Below are 25,990 nucleotides of genomic sequence, written 5' to 3' on the forward strand. Positions count from 1 at the left end.
GAAACGTGAACGCGCACGTAGGTCGAGTGCAGCACGCAGGTGCGTCATTCAGCGGCTCTTTCAAATTGTTTGTTTTAGCCTTCACCGTGATTAACCAGAGCTGTTAGGTCGCTGTTTAAAAAAAAGAAAGTAAACAGCGTCTCGGTATTAAAATTGAAACCGTCTTTCAAATGCTCGGTCCTTAACAGCGATGACAGACAGAAGCTACAATGGAAGAGGTAAAGTTACAAGGCTTTTATAGCAGGTTTAATTAGCTAAAGGGCAGTTAAATAGAAAGCTAATTTACTTGTATTGCTTTTCTTTCTGCTAATGTGCTTCTGCTGCTGCTTTACTCTTTCTAACACACGAGTATGGCTTACTTAACTGATAGAACGGGGAAAAAAAATACTTTTGAAATAAAATCATCATTTTTACGACCAACCCAGTTAAATATATGAAAGTCGTTTCGGTGCTCACAGTGATAGCAGTTTTTCCTTTTGATCGCTTTTGAGAAACATGGATGTCTTAAATTTTCTACATCTATTATTGATTAAAACAATATATGAAGGCTTAATCTGTTCAGTAGCATCTTAATTAACCAACAAACACTTGGGTTTTAAATGACCAGCGACTTGTGGAAAAAAAAGCCTCGCAATTACCAAAAGGGTGTAGTTTTGTTTTTTCGGGGAAAAGAAAGAAAGCTTAAAGCAGAGACATTAAATTTAGGTGAGCGGATTACTACTTTAAACTCTGCAGTTAGAAAAATAGTTCTAAAGTACCAAAAAAAGGTACCTTCACGTGTCATTTGTATGATTGGTAGGTAAGGTAGGATTGGAAACTTAGAAAGTTTATTTTCATTCCTGTTTCTCAGCATATGCAAACATTACCTGTTGAATTATAGCAATTTTGTTGGACAGATGGAACGCAAAATTATTTCTGTATCACTTTCAGGGGAGTAAATGAGGAAAAGACGTCTTTTGTAATTTTTGCAGGCTTATCTCTTTACCCCTTGAATGCCGAGCAGCAGCAACCCTTGAAGCTTTTTTTTTTTTTCTCTAAACTGAGCAGTTTCTGTCATATTTCGGGCCTGCTTATAGAAACAATGACTGGGTTTGTACCAGAGGTTAGTGAGGGTGGTCTCTGCCCATGTAGCTTTCCTTGGAAAACGACAAACTCTTCTAATGGTTGTCACACCACGTCTTTATAGATATATACTGAGGTGTCAGCGCTCGTCATTAAGGGTTCAGAGGAGGGCATCAAACCTTGTCTTTATGAGGGAAAAGAGTTAAAATGACCATATAACATCCCTTATACTTCTGTGCTTTCTTTTACTTACGTTTTTTTTATTTATTTATTTATTTATTTTTTTTATTTAGGAGGGACCAATCAACTTCAAAGCACTGAGGGCCAAATTTCAGGAAGAGGCTCTCCTGGCTCAATCCAAAACCAGCCGTCCAGCTGTTGCTGAAAAACCCAAACTGATTCTTCCACCTGGAGGTCACTGCACTGTGGTTAGCAGTATTAATACTCCTGCAGAAAACAAGACACCAGCGCTTCCTCGTGTCATTTTCAGAGATGCACTGCGACTGTCTGGAGGCAAGAGGCCGATTTCCTTTCCGCTGCAACCTCAGCGGACCTCCCTGTCATCTCAGCTTACTAATGGAGACGGCACAGCAAGGCATTCTCGATACATGCCGCTGGTGCTTCCTGTCCTGCCCGCAAAAGATCAGAAGACAGAAACACCATTCAGGAGAGAGTACAAACCCGAACCAGAGTTGGGGAAGGAAGCCTTGCCACAAACTAAAGTCAAGAAGAAGGCTTTGCTGCTTCCATTCAAATCAGTCAAAGCATCAAAGGTCAGTGCGGAAAGCGGAGATGAGCCCACATATGGTGATTTGACCACCAGACCGTGTAGCGCTCCTGGTGAGTTGCCATCAGTGGAAAAACAAACCACAGAGGATGGGGCTTCACTCCAAAGTGACCAATCAAACAGTGAATACCCCCTCTCCAGTCCAGATGTCCCAGTCACCCCTCCTTCAGCAGAGACCACAGTCGATTCTGACAATAAAATTATGAGCACTTTGGAGAGGGCCAAGAAGAAATTCTCACGCCGAAACATGTTGATCTCTTCCAAACCCAAGAGCTTGCATTCCCCTGACAACACAGGCAAGGAGTTTACTCCACCACCGAGGACCGCTGATCTGCCCACCCCCCCACCAGTGTGCCTTTCACATCTGGCTTGTATCTCAGCCCGGCCTTTCTTCAAAACCAACAACGCTTTATGCAGTAAGCTATATGCAGAGTGACAAATGTCAAAATCTGCAGTTTCATCATGTGTGTTAATGTTATAACATAAATTTTTATATACATTGCTAATACTATTCATATTTAATGCTTTTCCCCCTCAAGAATCGGCACTGGATAAGCAGCTTGGCAGAGAGAAATCTGAAAATATGCCAGTGAAGACTGTTGAACTTCATCCACCATGTGTCCCACTAAAGAAGCCTCTGCCTGATCTGAGAACACTGGGGCCAGTCCCGGCAAAGCCCCTCAGACCTCCATTAGTAGATCTCAGCTATTACCATGCGCCTCTGTTTACTGGTATGAGAGTCTCACGAAGTCTACAGACATGGCCACTGGGAGCAATAGCAGAGAATAGATTTGCGTTAAAAACCTATTAGAAAATGTCAGCGAAGGTTAGCTGATGCGTTTTAGCAAATTCTGTCCTCTCTTGCTGTCACATAGACAGTTTACCTGCATCTCAAACTGCGCATTAGGTGTCAGAATAATCTGACAAATTACTTGGGCTGCGATCAGTCATATTAGAAAACATAGTTGACAACAAAAGGTTTCTTGATCTTAAGAAAAACCTGATTAATGTTGGAAAAATAGGAAAATGTAGGTTTTATTTTAGGTTTTAACATCAGCTGCTGTCTATATAGCGTCAGTTAGAATGATTATTTATTAGCAGTACTCCTAATAACATCTCAGGTTAAACAGATGCATGTTGGAAAAGGCTATCAGTCTGTTTATAGAGATTAATGTTTCATTTCTTCTTCTTTTTCCTCTTTTTGCATCTTCAGTTCTGTGGCCACAGTTCATGTGCTTAGTCATCAGTGACTTAGCATTATCCTCTCTGCAGTTCACATTATTCCTCTTTTTGTGGTGAGGCCTAACATCTGTTCAAATACTGCTTTTACTTTCTTATTATAGTGGTGTCACCAAACGTTAGCCAAGCAGAGTCTGAGCACCCACCCGTCTCCAACCCTCTGCTGGATGCCCCAGAGTTTCCAGACTTTGAAAATACAGAGATGGAAACAGCAGAAAGTGGAGGTGTTGATGTTGCTGCACTAGAACTGGAGGCCTTAGACTTAGTCGGCGCTAACCCTCACACAGCTGTCGACGCTGAGCATCCACAAGCTGACTTGTCAGCGCACGATCCTGTGGGGCCTCGTGTGAGCTCCATCATCCAAGATCTGAACCTTGGAAGTGAAAACATAATACCCCTTGATCCAGCCAGCTTCTCTGAACCAATAAACTTGTTGGAGTTCCCAGAGCCTGCTATACCACAGCAGAGGTCCCAGAGCAAAGAGGTGCTTGTCGATTCTTTTCCTAAATCTCCGTCTGATGAAACTGATGTGGGAGTTGCTGAGTGTCAGTCTTTCCCAGAGGAAAGAGAGCTCAGTAGCCACTCATGGTAAGTTTTATAGTAACTGGAATCAGTTTTTTTTTTTCCTTCTTCATATAACAGTGTGCTGTTTATACTTTCCCCTTACAGTGGACATCAACAGGACAGTTACTATGAAACGTATACTAACATATATGAAGATGTTGAGAATATGAACAAATTCACTTTGAGCCAAAACTCCACCAAAAGAAAAGGCGGACTGAAGAGTAAGTACTTCACACACATTTTATTCTTAAAATAAAACCATTTGCAGATATTTATTCTCATTTATAATCACTGTTTGCTTTTGCTTTTTACAGATCCATACGTGGACCACCAGCCAAAGGTAACTCATTTTTAAATCGGAGTATATAATCATCTTAGCAACTTTAAAAAGTGTATTTTACTGTGTATTTTTGTATCTAGTGTTGTCTTTTTTGGGTTTTTTCTCAAAAGGAGTCATGTGTTAAAAGGCAAAAGAATCCATGGTATGCTTTTTCTTTTTTCCCGTCTTTCATTCCCTCCTTCCCTTCTCGTAAACATAATACCTTTGTTCTGTTATTGACACTGTGACATCCATTCCCTTCCTATGGTTATCAAACTGCAGGGTTTGTGTATCGGGTGAACATTTGGCACATAATCATATGCACAGGTATGTCAGACATGTAAATCTTTTTACTTAACATGTGATTTAAAAAACAAGCTACTCAAATCCCTTTTTTCACATTTTTCTTAGCATGATGAACACTCCCAACCCCGCCGACCATAAAGAACAGAAGAAGCGGGAGAAACAACGATTGGAAAAGGAAAAAAAGGAGCAAAAAGAGAGGGAGAAGAAGGAAAATGAAATGAAAAAGAAGTTCAAAGTAAGGGGGTGATTTGTTTTGAGATGATGACTTTTGATTTTAGTTTCCTTTGGTTACTGTTTATTCAGCTTTTCTAAGTCACAGTTGGGAAATGTTACTTCCTGAATTTTTAGGTGTTTTTTTTTTTTAATAAAACTTCAAACATAGAATCAGTGCAGCATCTCTTCAGAGATGTAAAACATTTTTGTGCTTTACTTTTTTTGCTGCTTAGGTATTTGTAAGACAGTGCAGCTCATTGCTAAGATGTGACTCCTATAATGTATAACAGATGGATGTGGCTTTAGGGTCTGAAAAAGTACCATATACCTTTCTTTCTAATAGCCAGCAGAGGGTGACACCTGTTTTCTGGAAATAAAAATAAAAAATCCTTTCATGTATAACCTCAGTAAATGTGTTCCTGATGTGATCAATTTCACTAACTAGAAGTCTAATTTCAAGTCTTTATGAATACAACAAAACAAATATTTGTTTTCAGTTTGCCAGCCTGTGAGTGTGTGACATCCAAGGACAGCTTCTGAAAATGAAACCAATGCAGAAAGTGTTAAAAACTCCAGTACCTGTAGGAATCCCCATAGTCTCGTGTTAAAATGTCCAACTTTACAGCATTAAAAAGCTTGTTTACAACCTGGTAGAAAAAACAGTTTTCACTGCTGTGGATAGTTCACTTGCTCATAACAACTCTGAGTGGCTAAGTCGATTTTACAGGTGTTCAGACACCGACAGCTGAAGCCGATGAGTAAGTGCTTTGTAATCTTAGCAATAGTGTGTGTGTGTGTGTGTGTGTTGCAGCCGCAGGGTTTATGAATGCAGCTTGCTCTCCAAGCTTGCAAACATTAGCAGATTAATTGGCACTCCAGCCTCCGTCCACCCAAAAAGAAAAAAGACAGGGCAGTGGTCAAAATGTTAATATTGAACCTTAAAACTCTAACGTCATTGTTTACATACAGTCTTTTACGTGACCTCGTAGGTGACGGGGGACGAAGAGCCGATGTACCATGCCAAGGTGATGGTGGCCAGTAAAGTCCGCAAGAATGATCTGCCTGTGAAGAGCGGGGACACGGTCAGCATTATCCGCACCACCAACTGCCCCAAAGGCAAATGGTTGGCCCGAGACGCCAACAACAAGTGTGAGTTCACTTTTGTGTTATTTGTAAGTGTGAAATAAGAATGGCTTAATAGCATCTGGACTTTAAAAACATAGCATGGATACAACAGATGTTGATACAACAGGAGTGTTTCCACATTTGGTGTCATTACTTTGCTGCTCTCTCCTTGCAGATGGTTATATTTCAGTGATGAATGTGGAGCTAAATATCAAGGAGATGCTGGAACTCGGCAAGAAGGCTCAAGCAGCAGGGCGAGGAGGCAACGTGGAGGGAGATAACATAAGTATTGGAAGCAGGTACTGGGTAGCACACTGATCAAATTTTTAGTTTCTCAATTAAAAACAAAACAAAACAGTGCCATGATTCACTTTTTTCTTTGTTTTTCAGATCCTCAAACCAGCCTTTTCTAACAAGCAGTTGTAAGTTTCAGGAGGCTCTGTATGACTGAAACTTAGGCTGGATCCCAGCCAGCATCACTTAACTGCTGTCATCTGCTTTACGGCCGGGTGTTATTTTATGATACTGATGGAATTCATGGGCTTTCATTAGCATGCTTGTCAGGCTTCATTGTTTGTTTTATTCCTTTTTCCTTCTTCACACAGTCACAGATGACAGCGAGGAGTGGGCCTATGAAGATGAGACCCTCTCACCATTCAGTGAGAGCCAGTAAGATGTTTGGCATTTATTCAAAGCAGCTTTTTGATCAGTGTCACTTCTAAAAATGACAAATGAACATTAAATATTCTTTCTCTTCAATTTGGGTAGCAGCTTTTCTCAGCAGACGGCTTCAGTGCCCGAGACGTGTGAGTACATTTTTATGTCCCGTCTTTTTGAAGTTGAAATGGGCCAACAGAAGATGCCTACCCACACCCCCACCCTCTCCTGTTTAAAGGGAACTCTGGTTGTTTTATGCAATGGCAGACTGCAGCAGGGCTTTGATGTGCACTTTTACCATATGTTTTTCTTACTTCCTTCCTCTTCAGTCTGCATTTTAACTAACCCCGTTCCTGTCTCGCCCTTCCGCTTACACCTCTGCCCTTCATTTGTTCACTTTGTCAGCATGTGTTCATGCTGGTGCCCAGAACACACCGAATGACGCCAACTTGGATGACCTGCACTCGCAGTAAGTCTCAAACACGGATGTCAGAGCAGACGCATTATTTCCCTTTCAAACCCTTCATAAACATTACTGCACTGCTTCTTAGCAAGGGTATATATACTGTGTTGTGGACTAATTTATGATCACTTACTGTGTTAATGAGCAGGTAAATATTAAAGGTGGAAGAGGAGCAAAAACAATATTGGGACACATTTTACAAGGTCCTTGAAGCTGTAGCGATACAGGGAGTGTTTCTAGAGACCTCCACTGATTACAGGAGCGACTAAAGACTATCATTGCCACACTGGATGATAAACTTAAAAATCTTAGCTGATTAACAGTCTGCCCGAGAAAGGCGAATCACCAAACCGAGAAACCGGCTAACTGCTGGCTTCTCTTTTTGTTAACCTGTTACTTGTTTATGATTTTTCTTTATTGGCATCATTTTCTTTTACAAAATGATTAAAAACTCCAATTATAATCATCTGTGAGGTATTCCAGTTTATTCTTTTGTGCGAGCAACTGTATAAATCTAAAAGCTATTCAATTTGTAATCACATCCGACAAAGGGAGGGCGCCAGCTGGTAAAATATTGGCCAATTTACTTGAAATTTAAGCGAAACAATTAATCAGAAGAGAGAAAAGCTGCTGATTGTCTAAGTGAGCAAAGCTTGAAGTCCAAAATATTGGGATATTTTAAATCCTAAGTGGCAGAAATGGTTAAATAACCAACGCTTGCTGTTTTATTTAACCTACTTATCAACATCTTACTAATACACAAAGGATCGCCACTATTAATTTTTGTTTGTTTTTTGTTTTTTTTAAACTGTGGATTTGTAACATAAGTTTTCTTCTTTTTTATGGAACACTGAGTTTAGGTTAAGCCTAAAACTAAATTACAAAAATTGACTTTGATAGCATTGCCTTGAAGGCTTTTACCTTAGCTGAAGGAAGCTTTTTGAGCCTTTTATAACCAGGCTTTTACTTTGAAACCTGAGGCCAATACAAATTTGATAAAACGTTTTGTCTTCTGTTCCAGGGAGTACAAAAAGTAGCCTTTAATAAAAAGCTCTGCTTCAGGGAGGTGTTGTGTTGGGTTCTACTCACCCTGCACAGTCTTGTTTCCGTGGAAGAATTTGGAAGCTGGACAAAATAAAACAACTAATTTTGCAACATTACTTCTGCTCTTCAGAATTAAGCATGAAGCCCTGCAGAAGTTGGCAGTCTTCTTTCACCAGACCAAAGATGAACTTGGTGATGTCCATGATGATGATGATGGAGCAAAGTTTACAAGGTTTTATTTTTGTAACCTTTAACCTCAGACACTATTTATGCAAACTTGTCATGTTTCTAGCTGCTTGTCTTTATATTCAACAGCACTGTTCTTTCCTCTTCTTGTGTCCTGTTTAGCCATGAACCTCAGAGTAAGTGGTGTGTTGTTTTTGTTTTTCCCCTCCCATTCTCTGCCATGGCTCCACTGTTGTCACCACATGTCGCCCTCACTGATAATATGCATATGCATCTGGTACACTAGCTGCACAGGGGCTCAGAGGAAAGCACTCCAAGGGATCATTAACACGGCCCAAAAGATCACTGGCTGCACTCTCCCCACACTGGAAGTTCTACACAACGCCCACTGTTTTAAAAAGGCCCAAAACATCATAAAAGACACCTCACATCCTGGCCACTCCCTGTTCGAACTGTTGCCCTCAGGCAGACGGTACAGGGCAATCAGAGCAAGGACTAATAGACTCAAACACAGCTGTTATCCAACTGCAATAACACATCTGAATACTACAAAAAAATGTCCATCACGCCACTCTTGTGTTAATCTATGCACGGTCTGAAGCATGTGTGTGGGAATGTATGAATGTTTTACTGTTATATCTTATTAGTATTTTAAGTATTCTATTTTATTTATTGAATTTTATTGTTTTATTTATATTTTGATATTGCTAGGGATGATGCAATGATCGGGGACCATTCTTAATTTCGTTGTTCTCATGACAATGACAATAAAGTTTCTGATTCTGATTCTAATGGTGAAGCTAAACACGGGAGACTTTTTCCCTAATGGAAAATAACTTGAGAAACCTTTATCTGCTTTAAATGACCTGGAGTCATGCTGCTGTTAGTTATTTTGCGTTGCTGGTTGTTCAAAGCTGATGTGACACTTGTATCTGTTCGTCTTTATCTAGACTTCTTGAGTGCGGTTGAGGAGCCTCCATATCCGTAAGTGTCTCCTGTTTCCTTCTGATCAGAAAGCCTAACTTTGTTATTATGACAAACATTAAACTGAGTACCCATAGAAGCATGTACTGTAATACTTAGAAAAAACATCTTACCTAACCCTTTCTCATAAACTGTTGTAATGCCCTGTGTTCTTCTTGACAGTGAACAAGAAGTTGACTTCACAGAGCTGGAACTTCTTCCTCCCCCACCGCTATATGCTGACACCTAATTATCACTTTATGGAGATTGATGTTATGACTTTGACCCTCTGCTGTGAAGAAAAAAACCCTCATGAATACTAATTGAACTGTGATATCACCTACTTTTTGCGAATAGTAGTCGTTTGTTTTTTTTTGTTTGTTTTCATTACTCTGGAAGTCACTGAAATGAGTAATGGTGCACATATTAAACAGTTACACTTTGTCTAAATACCAGTAACAGTAGTTAAGTGTTCACTTGTGGTTGCTTAGTTATGACTGTTTCCAGAAATGTTGTTTACATTTCTTTCTTTCTTTTTTTTGCTGTTGTTTCAGTGTAACATCTAATAAATAGTTGACATCGAGTTATGCCTTTATGACACCGTTTGGTTTTCCTATCCTGTTTGTGTACAGTCTTTTCTTATGACTGAGTTTGAGGCAGTGGTGGGGGAACTCCAGGCCTCAATGGCCGGTGTCCTGCAGCTTTTAGATGTGTCCTTGATCCAACACAGCTGATTCAAATTGCTAAATTACCTCAACATGTTTTGAAGTTCTCCAGAGGCCTGGTAAAAAACACATCATTTGATTCAGGTGTGTTGACCCAGGGTGCAATCTAAAATATGCAGGACACTGTCACATGAGACCTGGAGTCCCCCCCTCTGTTAAAGCATCCCAGTACTGAGGCTGTGCTTATCAGGGTTACAAATGATATCTTAAGAACAAATGATATGGGCAGGTGTTCTATCCTTGTATTACTTCACAAATGTGTTCTTTACCTCACGCTGGCGTCCTCAGTCCAAAGACATACACGCTGGAGTGAATTGTTGTGTTCATTGATATAATTGAATAATCTGGGCTGGATTTAGGTGGTGGCTGTGGCTCAGTAAGTTAATTTTGTCAACTGTAATTAACTTGCATCTATTGCAGTGTATTTAAGAGCATGTCAGGCGTAGGTTAAAAGTACTTTTTAATGAATGTTTGTGTAATAGGTGAATGAGGATGGTACCAAGAAAGCACTTTGAGTGCTCAAATTGCTTCAGTCCAACTGCAACCCTGAATTGGATGAGCAGAAGAAAATGGATGAGCTCAAAGTTTGCAAAATCAAGGAAATTTTCCTACTGGTTTTTCCCTCCATCTATGAGTTATTTAAAGTGGAAAATGAGAACTTGCTCCAGAATTTGAAGGAGGAAAAAAGTTTATTTTTCTTTGCTTTGTTGCTGCTGTTGACTGGGGCGCCCCTCAGCCCTGAGAGGTGAGTGGGGTGGTGGGAGTCCCCACCGGGCACATGAAAGAGGAGGAGCCGGAGGAGGGGTTTTCTTGAAAGGCTGTGACAGGACCTATCCCTGCAGAAACGAGTAAAGGATGGTTAGAGGAAGGTGAGCCATTAGTGAGGAGCGAGTAGTTTCCACAGTGTTTTCCAGCTGACCAAAGAGACTCGCGTGACTGCTCCTACTTAGGATTCCTGTAGAGACACGTGTTGTAGACCGAGAAATAAACTCCAACAGCAACCAATTTATTTTTATTCTGCTTCCTCCTCCTTTTTTTAACCAAACACGCAAACGCTTTAAATGCAACGCTGTCTGATCTATGAGAAAGCCATGGCAGCCAACACGAAGAACGGCGGGAGTTCGCTCAACAACAACAACTGCAAAGACCACAGCGGGAGGAAGCTGCTGGTCGGAGTGGATCTGTTCTGCCTGTTTTTAGGTAAGAGTCGCGTCACGTTACTGTGGGCACCTTTGGCGGGAAGTTTGCGGCTTCTTGCTCGTTTCATTGTTACTCCTGGCGTGTTTCAAACGGACAGTTTCTCGCTCGTGTGCGGCTGCCCCGGCTTATACTCGATACCAGGGATGCCGAGCTCGTTTGATGTCGTGACACTTTCTTTAAGAGAAAACTAGTTTTTTACTGCACATTTCATTCCCGAGGCTTCTCAATATAAGAAAAAGAAGTGCAGTTTCACGTAGAAATGCTGCAGCATGTCAGTGGAAGAAAGTGGACTCTGCAAGACTCTTTGGGCGGAAATTGTAAGAAACAAATGTGTGAAAGTCCGCCCAGGCTGTCCTGTATTAATAAAGCTGAAATTTTTGGTAATTCATTCATTGTATTTATTTATTTTCTGTGGAGGCGTAAAAAGAACAGGCATGTAGATTGTGGGGAAAACTGAACTTTACTGTCATTTAATGATTTATTGGTAGCTTCATTGCTGTAGTATGTATGGCTGTGGGGGAAAGTCTTAATCAGTAGAAAAAGCTGTAGAAAAATTCTGAATATTCAGTTTAAAGGTCAAAATGTATTCCTTATTTTCCAAAGACATTCACATTAAAGTCCTTCCCAGGCCGATTCTAGTCCTCAGACCATATGTTTCACACCACTGAGTAATAATATAAATGTCTTTTTCCTGTAGTTCATTTGTGATATTAAAACACTGCATTTGTATCTCTTTTCTTTATGTCTGCTGTAAAAATGTGTATTAAATAAGACAAAAAGTGATAATATCACATGTGATTCTGCCACACCAGCTTTCACAAACTTTGTAACTGAAGCAAAGCAGTGGCTACTCTGGCCTGTTTATTTAGCTATTAAAGTACATGTGGATTTCCAAAAGTTACATTAGCTTAATCCCTAAAAAATGCAGTCCAAGTGGAAAGAAATTAATAAAGTGCTCCGGGAGGGATATACATTTCTTTGGTCTCCACCCACACCTGTGTGGACTTCTGCTTTGACTGTTCATTTTATTTTCCAGAATGGCCCACATTCCAAAGCAGCAGGAATTCTTCAGATCTGAACATCTGGCATAATATTTCTGTGTGTGTGGTGTAATTAAGGGAAGTGGTGAAAAGGTCAGAGCTGAGTGTGTGTGTGTGTGTGTGTGTGTGTGTGTGTGTGTGTGGATCCATTCTGGTCCTGTGATGTTCAGCAGCTGCACACACTGGGTGAAACATTCAGAACATGAAAGTCCCAGTTTTAAAAGTGGGGAGGGTGCTGTGTGGTTCAGACCTTTGACTTCATTTTCTGCTGTGATACAACCACATGTTTGCATTGTGTTGTTCACTGGAATATTGGTGTAAAGTCATGATTGCAAACACCGCAGCAGTGGTAAGATAAAGCCGCAACTATACTGGATAGCAGTTAAGCTATTGTTAACAGTGGTTTAGACTACAAACAATCTTTCTTTGACAAGCTATATTTAGTTTAAGTGTAATTTTATTTTTTGTATCTCTGTGGAGGGTAAATCCCCGTCGTTTCTTCTCTATGTACATAACTTCCCACAGAGAAGCTTGTCAACAAACCAAGAGTGTTTTTTCTGGCTAAAGATGTGGCTTGAACAGAGCAACCACAAGGAGGAAACGTCTGGCCAGCGCTGGTTAATCACCACTTCTCCTTCATTCTCACACACTGATTTGTACTTCTGGGGAAAACTGCATCCCAGGATATTGCTCCCCAGCTCTGTCATGCACTGAGTGAATGTGCTCCCCATGGACCCGTCAGTGCATGTAAAGATAACAACAGGGGAAGTCGGCTGGATGAGAAAGTCATGCTGATTCAGTGTTGACTAGAACTGAATTGGGAGAAGGAAAAAGAAAGATGCCCCTCAATCAGCCCCGGGGCGAGGGGGTGATTGGGTTCACGTTTACTCTAAGCTGTAGCAACTGACTCTCCAGTTAATCGCGTGATCACGTTTACACGTGCCTTCGCCCAGCTTCACAACTAAGCTGGTGATTGGCGGTTAATGGGTAACGATCTGAATTTTTTACCACACTTTTTTTTTTTTTTTTTTTAAATCCCTTAAGGCCTGCTCACCAGAATGAGGAAAAACAGAGAACCTCACTTTCATAATGCGTTTCATTACTAATTGTAATTGGATGCGTTGGAGGCCAGCACAAGCCTCTACAAGCAAAACTGAAACTAAAAGTGTCTTTGTATTTAGAATTTGGTTAAACGGAGCCTTTGGGAATAGTAAACATGAGCTTTCTTTCTGAAACGAGTTATTTCCAGTTAATCCAGTTCTTTCCAGGAACCCGTAGGCTCCTAGATTCCTTCTTGTGACACAATTTCCAAAAAAAAGCTTGACCCACAGACCTTTTGGAAAAGAGAAAAGCACTGAGGTGTTCCAGTTTAATAAATGTTTGTGTTAAATGAAATTGTTAGTCCAGTGTGGCAGTCAAGATGTGAGATTCACATTTGATTTCACTGGGATTTTCATTAAAACCCAAGCAGGCAGACCTGCGCCAACCCCCCACCCCCATGCTGAAATTGTGAAGTAGCTCAATTGCTGTGTGTGTGTGTGTGTGTGTGTGTGTGTGGTGAAAACAACTTCATCTGTGTATATGTCACAGCTGCCTCAGACGTGTATGTATACTTTTTTAGGCCAGCAGACAGCGAGGGATCCCTGCAAGTGGAAAATGTGCGTCTGTTTGTTTTTAATAGCCGTGTTGGCGAATGCCTCCTGGAGTATAGTGAGGATTGAATTTGGAGTGTGCGTTTACCGCATATTTATTCTAGTTTCCACAAGGTGTGGCTGCATGGAGCTGTCAGATCTTGATGATGTGTCTTCTGCCGTGTTTCGACGTTACGCCGCGCTCATTCGTGAGCTGAAAAAGTCATCATCGGTCTTCATTTACGGGGTTTGCTTATTTTCACATTTTGTCTCCACAGTTGTTTTGGAGAAGAGGTGCGAGAAGGAGATCATGAACTGCAGGAAAAAAAAATCTTCCAGCATTCTGCTTGTTTTTTATTGTCTTTGGGCCGATGCTGCTAGTGCGAAAGGCAGACTCACGGCTGCTGACTGGTGTTGTTGTTGGCAGTGATGAGGACACCCTCCACCCCCTCGCCCTCCCCCCCTGACTTTTAGATGAGGGGAAAAGGAGGGGAGGGAAAATCCCAAGATGCCACACTCACTGCTGATGCTGCAGCTCTGTTTCGGATGCAGGGGGTCAAAGGACTGTGGAAGAAAAACCTGAGGCAAGCAGGGGTCACATTTCTTCTTTTCTTTTTTTTAATATATTCCAATCACCGCTTTGGAACCGTTGACCTCACGCTGGTTCCTCAAAAGCTGTGACCTCTTAAGTTCATCAGGCCGTTTGCCATCCATTGGTTTCTTTCCATCAGTCTCTGGCCTTGTGGTTTGTGGGTTTGCAAATGTGTTTAGATGCAGTCGCAGGGGTCGGGGCTCTCGGGTCAATGTGCTTCGCATGTAGCATTTTGAGCTTCTGTGCCCTTTTTTTTTTATTTTTATTATTATTATTTTCCCTCCCTAAATCCTTTGTATCAGCAGTTTGAACAGACTAAGTCCCTGCTTTGGAAAGGCTCGTGTTGCTCTTTTCATAGCCAGACTAACCAAACTGAAGGGATCAGACATGCAGGATTTAGCAGACTTTAAACTGCAGTGTATTTTTACAGTTCCAGAGCTGTTAATATGTCCCACCCTGCGCTTTTTCTTTTTTCTTCTTCACTGGACCTGCTTCACAGCCGCTCCATCCAGGTGTTTGGTTGAAGAACAACAGTGAAAGCGAGAGAATTAATAATGTGAATCCTGCTGAATGTGGCAGGACTTACCCCGGCATTCAGGGTGCCAGAGTTCTGTCTGTAACCTGAGCCCAGCCCACAGCTGAACCTTCAAAGGCACCCCCGAGTCAGCTGTATGTTTGTGTGTGTGGATGTAAAGGGGCTCAGCAGTGACTGGAGCATGTGTTGACATTTATTTTGAGAAATTGTGCCCGCTCCCCCGTCTGCTTGTTTTTCTTTGTGTCTGCAGATCGCGGACGTCTTCAGAGAGTGGCTCGAAAGCTAAACGTTGCTTTGAAGTCGTTTGAAAGTGTGTTTTCCAAATTCTGTCCGAGATTTGAGGCCTCCCCCTGGGTACCCTCGAATATCAAAGTCCTCGCTGAAGTCTGTTAGGAAATTGACGGGGAAAATAAGCTGTTTTGGGGGGGGAGGGGGTTGGCTTGCATCTTAACTACGCCCACTCTGTTTGTTATCGGAAGACAAATAAGATCTTTTTGGCACTTTTGCCGAAAAACACGCAGTCTATCGGACACAAACACCTCCCCCGAGGCGTCTTTTAAAAGGGCCTTTTTAAGAGTAAGAGCACTTCGGCAGGAAAGGAAGGAGGACTGATAGCGTGTGTTTTTTCTTGTCAGTTAACTGCAGCATTGCCTCCTAAGAACAGGGCCCATCTTACCCTCTTAATGGGAACTTGAAATCATTTGATGCTATTCTCGGCTCAAGCGGTTCACTTAAGTCAAGTGCAAAATGGTGATGATTTGATTTAATGGTTATCATTTTTTCTTCTTTTTACGATAACGGGCAAACGGGATGCGATAAGCTCGTAAACTTACTGTAAATGTTTTAAATGTGTTTTGTTTTTTCTCTCTGTTGATCCAACGTGTCTGTGTTTGTGGTCCTGTGTCTGTCCAACCATGCAGTGATGCTCGTTGCCGTGCTGTTGCACAAATTTCCCTTCCCGCCTTACCAGAGAGGATTCTCCTGCAGTGACAGCAGCATCAATCTGCCTTATAAGAACAGCACAGTGTCCACTGCGCTGCTCACGGCAGTGGGCTTCACTGTGCCTGTGGTCTCAGTAAGTTCCTGCGCGGTGAAGTAAGAAAACGAGAGAACACGTCGGGACGCTCTCAGTTCATTACCGGCTGCACTGTGACACCTTAGGGGGGGTCTGATTGGTTCAGCAGCCTCTCACTCACTCTCAGTGGTTTTGTCTCATTGACTGTAAATCACGTACATTACCGCCAACCATTTTCCACTGCGCGGTATCGTTAACTTTTAGATTTAATTGCTACCCTTCAGGCTGCCTCGGTTTCCATTTATTTCACTGCTTCAATAAAATTAAATATTTTACACGTTTAGAAATGGGACTATATAATAATGCAATTACCAGCAACTCCCTAAGATGATCAAAGAGTCATCTAGTCTATGAAATCTTAAATGATCCTAAAAACACACACAGTTTCCCACACTCTTGCTTATGTACATTTTTAAAAAGAGATTTTCAATTCACTAAATTTTCTGTCGTCTGCTGGGATTTGGATATATGCGTTATCCCAAAAATAGATATCTGAGCTCGTTTTTCTATCAGAGAATAAGTCAGTTTTCAGCTGGCTTGGAGAGTTACAGATAAGTCTGAAAGCAGTGATTGTCCAAAATCCGTCTTAAAACGTGTTGTATTTTAACAAAACTGGAATAATTTCTCCATCGGTTGTGGATAGCAGCCACAGAATGAACTGAGCCGGTCCCACGTGTTCGCTCGTTACCTCTTGCTTGTATCCGCGTCCTCCTGTAATTTGCGTGGCATTAACCCAGCACCTCCGTCTCTCTTTCTCCCTCTCCCTTTCTTCTCCATCACCCATCCCCACCAACCCTCCTTCCTCTCTGTGCCGCTCGCTGCTTCTTCACACTAGCCGGCCTGCCTTTCTTGGTCATTGAAACCAGCGCAGTTCAGCCTTACCATAGAGGGTTTTACTGCGACGATGAGTCCATCAAGTATCCGGCCAAAAACGGAGACACCATTAGCGACGGTGTGCTTAGCGCTGCTGGCATTCTAATCTCCATCCTCTCTGTAAGTCCTCTCACCCTGACCACTAATGTCATCACCTCCTCTCATGTTTTTGCACCTTGCCCATATACTAGCAGCACCGTTGAACTGCAGTTGATGTTAACCACATCCTTTGTCATCATCCATCAGTCTTTATTCATTGTTACAGCCAAGTGTCCAGCACAGACGATTTGTAGTAACGCTGATACACTTTTCCAGCTGTTAGATTAGAACAGTTGTGTTTTTCACCAAGTAAACCTGCAATCTTCTCTGTGCGCTTTACTGTATGTGCTGAGAAATGCGGGGTTTATCGCTGGGCTTTATCTTACAGTTGATGCGTTCTGGCCATAAACTGAGATTGTCCCGGGAGATGGCTGGAACGACGACTCCTCGTACCTGCACCATCACACCTTATTATTCGTTTCACCCCGTTCTAGATAACAGTCAGTCAACATTTTCTCAGGGCTTTGCCTTGGGGGATGAGGGGTGGGATTTAAGATGATTCAGGTGATTTGAGTAGGTTTTTGGAAATTCCTGTGAGAAAGCGATGATGACGAACCTGTGCACATTTCCTGGATATCAAATTTTTATTTGCCACGATGATGAAGCCCAATGGCCCTTTCTGCTCCAGATAATGTTGCTGCTTCAGGTTTCAGATGGCCATCAGCGGGCCCTGCAGAGAGAAGCCTAACATTTCACAAACACCTCAGAGTGCACAGCTGCACTGAGGCTCAAAATAATCCAATAGAAACGCTTATAACTGCATATTTTAATAGTGCAAACACTAAATATATCTTAAGCTGTCATCCTTATGAAAATCAGGAGAAAATATTTTAGGTATCCTTTCTGAAAAAATCCATGAATAGTTTGGAATTAGGGTCCACAGAAAAATCCCCAAATAGGCGGAAGGTCGACTGTGAAGATTAATTCTATTGTTCTAGTGCATTTCCAGTTCACTAGTTACGTAAACGGCTATTAAACATTACATCTCAGCAAACTACAAACCTTCAGCAGGCATTAAAGGCCTCACACTGGTGATCACAGTAAAGGAACTGTGGTACGATACCGTAGATTCTTTGATCGTGGTTTTAGAATTGCGACAGGATAAATGCACACACAGTATTTTAAACAAATACCACTGACATGCAAGAAAGTGAGCACAAACATCCAAATCACACACAATAACGGATAAATAAGACTAAAATAAATGGACAAGCAGCCTGGACAGGAACATGGAGCATACACACATTAATGATAAAAAGAATAATGATGATGATGATGATAATTCTGCTCAGCGCTGCTGCAGCACATGCTGTCACCTGACAGAGCGACATGTCGCCGACTGTCATCATCTCGCCCTGCAGTCACCAGAGCAGACTCTGGGCCCTCAGGGGCTTTTAATGGTGAGGAGACCTGGCTGTGCAATTATGGTTGATGCAATGGTTGTTTGGTTAAATACTGTAATTGCTGGGGTGGAATTGTGGCGAAAGCCCCAAACAAGAAGGCTCTGCCAAATATCGCATTTTCCCCTGGTGCAACATGACTTTAAAATCCACGTTTTCTTTTTTTTCTTTTTCCCCCCCTGGAGCGTTCTGGCCAACCTCTGTTTTCTGAACCAGAAGGCGCAAACATTAAGCCATTTAGTGCTTCATTTCCCACTATAGAACTAGAATCCAATGTGTCGTAAATGATTTATGCCCAACTTTATTAGAAGGGAAGAAAACACTGTGTCACTTTGGAAATGCGAAACTTTCGACATAAGCCACAAATTAGTGTCCTGCCCCACGATTATCTTTGAGGTTTCAGTGCAACAGGCATAGATTCTCGAATGCCAGCTCGTTCGCAAAGTATAAAACAAAACAAATCTCTCAAAGAAGGGGAACCAGATGTGTTTTGTCCCCCTTCCCCTCTTTCCCATGAAAGCCGCTGAGCTGTGTCGAGCCGGCTCTAAAGGCCTGAATGGTGGGAAAATGACGCGCTCGCACTATCAGCTTGTTAAATCTTCTTAAGGGGCTATCCCTCCCCAGAGAGACTTTCCCAGAATCCGACTTATTTCTGTGCCGTTCGAAAGAATTTCTTATGAAGCTGAGACACTAACATGAAAACAACTCACACGTCCCTTGTGAAATCTGAGCTGTTTCGGTAAGGCGGCCAGCGGAGGGGAAAAACAAACGTGCCCCCGACGTGCGCCTGTGGAGTCTGGCCTCCAGAATCAGACACAGCACCCAGCTCAGCGATTCTCCTGATTAGAACCACCGGGGCCCGGCCCCTCCTCCGATGCTGACTTCCATCCTTCCACTCTCGAGCTGAGACAACAGCGGATGAGGAGGAAGGGGAGGAGGGAGGCTGAGGGGGGACTGCGAGGCGTTTTTGAGCTCCAGCAGCTGTTTTGAGTTACCTCCTCCTAAACACGCCTCACTCCATCAGTCGCTGGTTTAGACTGCGGTCTATTTACACACTTCTAGAAAACTATACAAGGTGGACTCGGTCTGACACCCCCCTCCTGTCGTCTCACTGTTGTTATAGTTGTAGAATGGCACAGGTAAACACTTCAAACTCTAAACAAGCTCTTCTCGAGCCCCTTCTCAAAGAAATCACTGCATTCTCGTAGCTGTAATAACAACATCTACGGTCTTAATAGTTAATAGTGTGTTCATTATTTATTTGTTCTGATATTTAAAATATAAATGAATAGAAGCTCCCTCAGGAATAGGTCTTTGTTGTCTTTGTTACCAGTCGTGTCACTGACATTGCTTTCCCGTCTCTCCCCCTCAGATTATAATTGGTGAGAGCTACAGGATCTACTTTTTGAATGAAGGCTCCAAGTCTTTTGTGGGGAACCCGTACATTTCCGCTCTGTACAAGCAGGTCGGGGTGTTCATCTTTGGCTGTGCAGTCAGCCACTCCTTCACCAATATCGCCAAAGTGTCAGTGGGCCGTCTGCGTCCTCACTTTCTTGACGTGTGCGATCCTGACTTCTCCACGGTCAACTGCTCTCTGGGCTACATCACTGACTACCAGTGTCGGGGCCTGGAGAGCAAAGTTCAAGAGGCCAGGTATAACGGGCAAAGCTCAAAATGTTCTAAATATCCCAAATAAAATGCTTGATTGGCCGCTGTGTTTTTTAAGCCGTTTCAACATGCTGACTGCCATCTGCTCTCCTCAGGAAGTCTTTCTTCTCTGGACATGCATCCTTCTCCATGTACACGATGCTTTATTTGGTGGTAAGTTTCTGACCTTTTTATTCTCGTACCATCTTACTCATCCTGTTATTCTCTGCATGAATACTCAGTATGTCAACGTCTCTCTCTTGCAGTTTTACCTCCAGTCTCGCTTTACTTGGCATGGAGCCCGTCTGCTTCGCCCTTTAACCCAGTTCACCCTCATCATGATGTCTTTCTACACCGGCTTGTCCCGCGTGTCTGATCACAAGCACCACCCCACTGACGTGCTGGCTGGTTTCGTACAAGGAGCCCTGGTGGCTTACTGCATAGTGAGTGGCTGTGTTGCAAACTAGTGCACTAGATTTGTTCAGAAATCGAAGAGCGCTCAGGCTAAATCTTTCTAATAGAATGATGCCGTTCTAGTGGACAATCACCTCGCTTTTATTTTGAAAGTTCAGTCGTTGCTAACCAAAAAGCCCACCTTGCGTTTCTCTAGTGGCTTCTTTGCCCACCAGGTTGGTGTTGTGGATGTCCTCACTCTCATTAAGCTACTTAACAAGAGGGGATCTTGTCCAATCGTTAGATTTTCTCCAACTACTATCCTACTCCTGCATCACCACAAATGTTTATCTGTAGAAAATGATGCTTTTTTTGTGTGTGGATGCTGTTGGGGTCTGTATGTTAAGTCTTAGGATGACAGTGAGCATTATCTATGGAGCGTAAACTAAAGGTTTCCATATCAGTATGTAAGAAAATGACAATGGTAATGATGTTCTATATTGGGTGAGACTGTGCCTTGTAAATGATGCAAAGATTTTTTTTCCTTTCATCATTTAGACGCACAGTCGGTTTATAATTTATGTTGCAAAAAGCATGTTTACAAGTGGAAAAAGCAAAGGGACCACATACAGAACCCTGAGGAACACCAAACTGTATTTCTAAAGGACAGAAAGTACGAGTGAAAGTAGGAGGAGTAAGACTTTAAATGGGAGGAACAAAATACATTTGTCTAGTACTGACATACTCATAAAAATCCCTCCATGTAAACAATGCATTGTCTATTTTCTATCTTACATTCTTAATGTTATTTGATTACATTTTTAACATTTTTAACATTTTGCCCCTTTGCGATGCTCAAACGTTAAAGGAGTGTTCTCTCTATGCTCTCCACAGGTCTTCTTTGTGTCAGACTTGTTCAAGCCCAAAGGAAGACGCTCTACTTTGTCTTCAACCCCTCTGAAGAAAGAACTTGTTCCCACCGTAGACATCAGAGAGCGGAGCAACCACCTCATCATAGCATAGAGAAGGCTGCAGAGTGACTGTATATAACCCTGACCTGTGCCTTTTTTATTTTTTTAAATTAAATCACAACTACAGCCACTAGTCAATACTGAATAATGGAAACTTCAAAGATCTGGAACATGCAGACAAATCCAGAGTCTTGAACATCTCACTGGATGAGAAGACGCTGTGGAAAAGCAGTTAAGCGACTTTAGCTCTCTGAATGGAAATTTGTCTTTATTTCCCCTCCGATTTACCAGACGATCTCAGAGTGGAAAAGAGAGCTGACCTCCTTTTGATTAAGAGATCCTTGTCCCTGTTTTGTGTTATGAAGATTTCTGGAGATGTCAACTGTCAGCTTAGAAATGGCAGCTGTAAACAAAGCTGTGCGGCTTTCTTGCCTCAGCTGCATCTATGAGTCCCGGGGTGCTACTCTGCTCCTGCCACTCGCTCACTGTGTGACCTGTCCTAACAAACCATGGCAACCAAACAAATTCCTTAATTTCAGGAAGGATGTTGTTTTTGTTTGGTTTGATTGCAACACAAGCAGTCTGTGTGATTTATAGCACTAAACTCGGTATTCTTTGTCACCACTTGAATGACATAAAGTGAAGCTTTTGGAAAGCTTTGTAAGCCGTCAAGTTAAAAAAAAAAATAAAAATAAAAAATGTGCACGATGTAATGTTGCTTAGAAGCTGCACATAAGTAACAGTAGTTGGGAAGTACAGTGAAGGCGTATGTTTTGGATGTGGGCCTGTTTCTGCTGGGCAGGACAAGCCCACACTGAGCCATTTAATGAAATGCCTGTTGTATGTACCAAGCGGGTACTCACAAGTGTGCGTGTGTGCGTGTGTGCGTGTGTGTGCGTGTGTGTGTGTGTGTGTGTGTGTGTTCAGTACATCTGTACATGCACACATACACCTAAAAACAACAAGATGCGCACTCATAGAGCAGCAGCTACCCGTTTCAGGACCAAAGCACAATTTAGTCATTATTTTCAGCACATTGTAAATAACTCAAAGTCATGTAAAGTAACACAAAAGGGCTAGCAACAAGCTAGGGCTAGCTCTGCATTATATAATAGACGACCATTTTATAATGATGCCAGTATATTTGTATGTTTTTAATGTAATTACCTAGCACAATGATAACTGTTACCACTGGGTGAAATATCAAAATGTCATCCTAACTCGACGGAGTTGAAACTTTAGTCTGACATGTTTATAAATGTACTTTATATAGAATCTGAGCATTCTTGTATATATTTTTAATTTTTTCCCCCACGTGTTGTGTTGTTCGTGCTGTGCGTGTGTACAGCAGGCATTTTGGTGAAATGTCCACTATGACTCTGACACCTGTGTAAATGGAATACGAGCTTCTTGAAGAGGCAGAGCATGAATATTAAGTTTTATAAAAAACAAAGCTCTCTAAGCAGACAGCTTCAGTACTTTTTTTTTCTTTTTTTTATAGAGTTTGAGTATTTTTCTAACTTTGTGAAATTTTGTACGATGAAACTGTGTGACTATATCAAAATAAAAATGTCTTTAATAAAATGCCTAAAACCAAGAGCGAGAGTGTGTTTGGTTTGTTATTTTACTTGAAGACAAAAAAGAAATTCTCCGAAATTCTCTTTCTTTATATCTCGGTATAGTCGCTGGCAAGCCAGTGCGTGTGATGGAGCGATTTTTGGGTGTGGGGCAATACTAGACTTCCATGCGCAGCTTCCTGTGGGGGAAATGGTGAACATTCCAGGCTTTAACCCCTCTCCCCAATGGCTCGCTGGAATAATATAGAGTCCACACAAACTATGGCAGAGCGGTAAAATACATTCACATGTGAAAACGCTTGCAGGCTATATAGTTTGCCTGCCCTTATATACTTCTATGTTGCCTGTAAATGTATATGTTATCCACAGGTTGTGCTGTTTAACTGTACGTTTCTTTATGTGCCAGCATGTTCTCCTGAGCTGCTGAGGCACGACACCCAGAGGGAGACCAGAACTGATTAGTTTAATAAGCTGCAAAATGTGTTTTGTTTATATGACTATGTCAGGAGTAATGCTATTGTGTACCAGCTGCCTTGTGTTATGCTACTACTAAATTACTGTTTCCAGTGTCTTAATTTGCCATGAGACTACACCATACTGTGTGTGTGTGTGTGTGTGTGTGTGTCCACTCTGAGCTAGGCTACATTATGGGTTATTTTTAGGTATTCTATCTGGAACACAGTCCAAAACAAAACATCTCAACAATTCCTGAATGGATTCACATAGCTGCAGTACAGACCTTTTTTGTACACTGATACTCCTTTCTGCAGATCTGGCAAACGGGCCGTTGCTGGTTCATGTAAAAAGCATTACTACAGCTGTGTTACTGTCACCAGAAACTCTGCATTTAAAAATCGGGCATATTTAGATGCTGATGGGATTAATAACAGTGTTAAGGGCTTGAATCTAACAGACGTCTGTTTTCACGTAAATGTTCAGCACTCCAACTTTGAATTACATTTGCTCTCTATAGAGAATGAACCCAGTTATTTATGGTGGTGATCATCACAGTGTAAAACTAAGGCAGGAATATCAGTCTGTGCAGAAATCATAAGCCATTTTGATACCATTTCATTGGCTTTGCTGCAAATGAAAGTGACAATAAGTGCACTGGAGAGGCAACAACAAGACCCCCGTCAAGAAAGGGAACAGTTCCTCTTTCTTAAATATTGCAGATTTGTTGACTGCACATCCATGATGAAAATCTCCCATTCCAAAGGTGCACAGGCACCTGTCTGCAGCATCCAAATGTGCAGGTTTGACCTGTCACATGATCATAGATGCACTTTTGCATGCCCTGGTTGTAACAAGTGGTTATTTGACTTACTGTTGCCTTCCTATCAGCTGGAAGCAGTCTGGCCATTCTCCTCTGACCTCAATGAGGCATTTTTATCCAGAGAATATTTCCTTCTTTATGGGCCATTCTCTGTAAACCCTAGATATGACTATGCAGGAAAATCCCAGTAGATCAGCAGTTTCTGAGATATGTTCCGCCCTGTCTGGCACCGACAACCACGCCACATTCAAAGTCAGTTAAATCACCTTTCTTCACAGGTCGTCTTGGCCTAAACAAATTGAGTTGCTGCCATGTGATCACTTGATTACATATTTGTATCCGAAAGCAGTCGAATGGGGTTTTTTTGTTTTTGTTTGTTTGTTTCTTTCTTTCTTTCTTTCTTTCTTTCTTTCTTTCTTGAATGTGATTCAGAGGCTTTCTTAATCAGAAGCTCTCAGCTCTGAAATACTGAAATACTTTCATGTGGTTTGGAGGGGGGAACAAAAAGAGAAGTTGCTGCTGTGTTTTCCCACTGTGGTTTAACTCCTGATATTTGTGAAGTAATTACTCTGTGTGACTTACAAATTCTTCCCATGAACTCTGCGGCAGTGTTGTGGTCGGTCTGAAGTCTTGCTTCTTTGTTGTTTGCCCCCTGCACACACAGAGACTTTAAAAGCCATCTAAGATTATTTGTCATGCAACTCTTATTAGCGATGGTGTTTCTGGTCATGCGTGCACAATGTTCCGAGGGCATCCTTTCAGATGTTTTTTGGTAGTTTGGACAGAAAAGAAAAACAGCATTTGTGTAGTTGTAGTTTTTTTTTTTTTTAAATTAATGCAGTTAGAAGAAAACAAAACCTGGTCTATTCTTCGACAAAGTTTGGCCTTGCTGCTCCTTCCGTCAACTTTGAAGCCTGTCGTGGAGTTTGACGCCACATGATATTATTGGCAGGACTTGCTGAGGTCACTGGTCCTCTCCCTCTGACAGATGGAGGGATGCTGAGAGGAAGCGTGGCACACCCTCCGAGTGCCCTCGCTGATAAGTGACCTCATTACGGCTCCGCTGGGCATGTTTTTCTTATTCACAGAACAGAATGATGACGGCTGGCTCCTCGGGGGACCTCGGCTTTTGAGCTGTGCCAAGTTTTCTGACTTTCTGAGAGTTTTCTCTTCTTGGCTCATGGCTCACATTTAGTTTCAAAGACAATCAGTACCAGGCTGAAATACTCACATTGCACTGAAACACATTGCGTTATCTGATGTCTCTATACCAGCAGCTTGTGAGAACATTTACTTTTACTGCTTTCTATCAAGTCAAATATATTGACCTCCATAAAATCTCAATACCCAAGCAACATGTTATTCAAAGCCATTAGTCACAGAAAACCTGCCTCTACGTACCCCAGAAACATATTCCATCCCAGTCCCAACTCCTCAAACTGATTTCCCAATCCCAAATCCCAAGGCCATGTACTCCCTCTTATTTCTTTCTCCGCTGAAGAATTTGAACAAATTACCTCCATATGTGTCTGAAGGAGTCCCATGGGAGGAGGGCCAAGAAGAATATAGTGCTGACAGAACACAAACACTGACTTCATCAAACATTGCAGGCATGCTCTGATGCTCACCATATGCTCACCTGGCACTAGCAGGCATTTGCTGACAGCACAGCAGCATCTCACCAGTGAGGTTCTTTATCTTCTTCTGCCACATGTTCAGTATCTGAGGAGCGGAGGGGCGCGGAGGCTGGTCATGGTAGCTGCTATCACCGCTGAGGCAAAACATCACCACACAGCGGAGGGTCTGTGTTTATACAAGCCTTCAAATGATAAGTTAACAGTGAGAAAGCAAAGATTGAAAATGTCAATCAAATTTCAATATTTCTTGTGTACGTTAACAAAATCGCTCTCTGTGGAGCCTCAAAGAAGCCGAGAGGAAGACCGAGTATACGTTTCCATTGGTGACTGACATTACACCTCAGGTACTGCACTCAGCCCACTGAAACCTGTATTTCCACTGGCACCTGGC

The 25,990-nt window shown here is 42.1% G+C and overlaps 2 protein-coding genes across 8 annotated transcripts; both read left to right on the forward strand.

Moving 5' to 3' along the window:
• Positions 1-8: 8 nt before the first annotated feature.
• On the forward strand, positions 9-9,523 carry LOC146688155 (uncharacterized). 6 transcript variants are annotated; one of them, XM_085439405.1, is made up of 19 exons: positions 9-218; positions 1,356-2,265; positions 2,389-2,580; positions 3,193-3,676; positions 3,758-3,873; positions 3,967-3,992; positions 4,073-4,134; positions 4,254-4,298; positions 4,383-4,512; positions 5,480-5,639; positions 5,791-5,914; positions 6,006-6,037; positions 6,221-6,284; positions 6,384-6,421; positions 6,678-6,741; positions 7,910-8,011; positions 8,095-8,141; positions 8,916-8,949; positions 9,112-9,523. In XM_085439405.1, the coding sequence occupies exons 1-19, from the start codon at positions 210-212 to the stop codon at positions 9,176-9,178; spliced, it is 2,706 nt and encodes a 901-aa protein (XP_085295531.1). In that variant the 5' UTR covers positions 9-209; the 3' UTR covers positions 9,179-9,523. The 6 variants fall into 6 exon arrangements, with proteins under 6 accessions (XP_085295531.1, XP_085295534.1, XP_085295532.1 ...); XM_085439408.1 differs by having other exon boundaries at positions 8,128-8,141; XM_085439406.1 differs by having other exon boundaries at positions 6,387-6,421.
• Positions 9,524-10,484: 961 nt separating this feature from the next.
• On the forward strand, positions 10,485-22,706 carry LOC146688156 (phospholipid phosphatase 3-like). Of its 2 annotated transcripts, none has more exons than XM_085439023.1 (6): positions 10,485-10,853; positions 15,572-15,726; positions 19,471-19,751; positions 19,862-19,919; positions 20,012-20,188; positions 21,033-22,706. In XM_085439023.1, the coding sequence occupies exons 1-6, from the start codon at positions 10,715-10,717 to the stop codon at positions 21,159-21,161; spliced, it is 939 nt and encodes a 312-aa protein (XP_085295149.1). In that variant the 5' UTR covers positions 10,485-10,714; the 3' UTR covers positions 21,162-22,706. The 2 variants fall into 2 exon arrangements, with proteins under 2 accessions (XP_085295149.1, XP_085295148.1); XM_085439022.1 differs by lacking the exon at positions 15,572-15,726 and adding an exon at positions 16,562-16,719.
• Positions 22,707-25,990: the final 3,284 nt, after the last annotated feature.

The sequence above is a fragment of the Copadichromis virginalis genome, linkage group LG18 (assembly GCF_057382275.1).
Source record: "Copadichromis virginalis isolate Kocher_CV1m ecotype Utaka linkage group LG18, C_Virginalis_male_GT1.1, whole genome shotgun sequence".
Classification (NCBI taxonomy): domain Eukaryota; kingdom Metazoa; phylum Chordata; class Actinopteri; order Cichliformes; family Cichlidae; genus Copadichromis; species Copadichromis virginalis.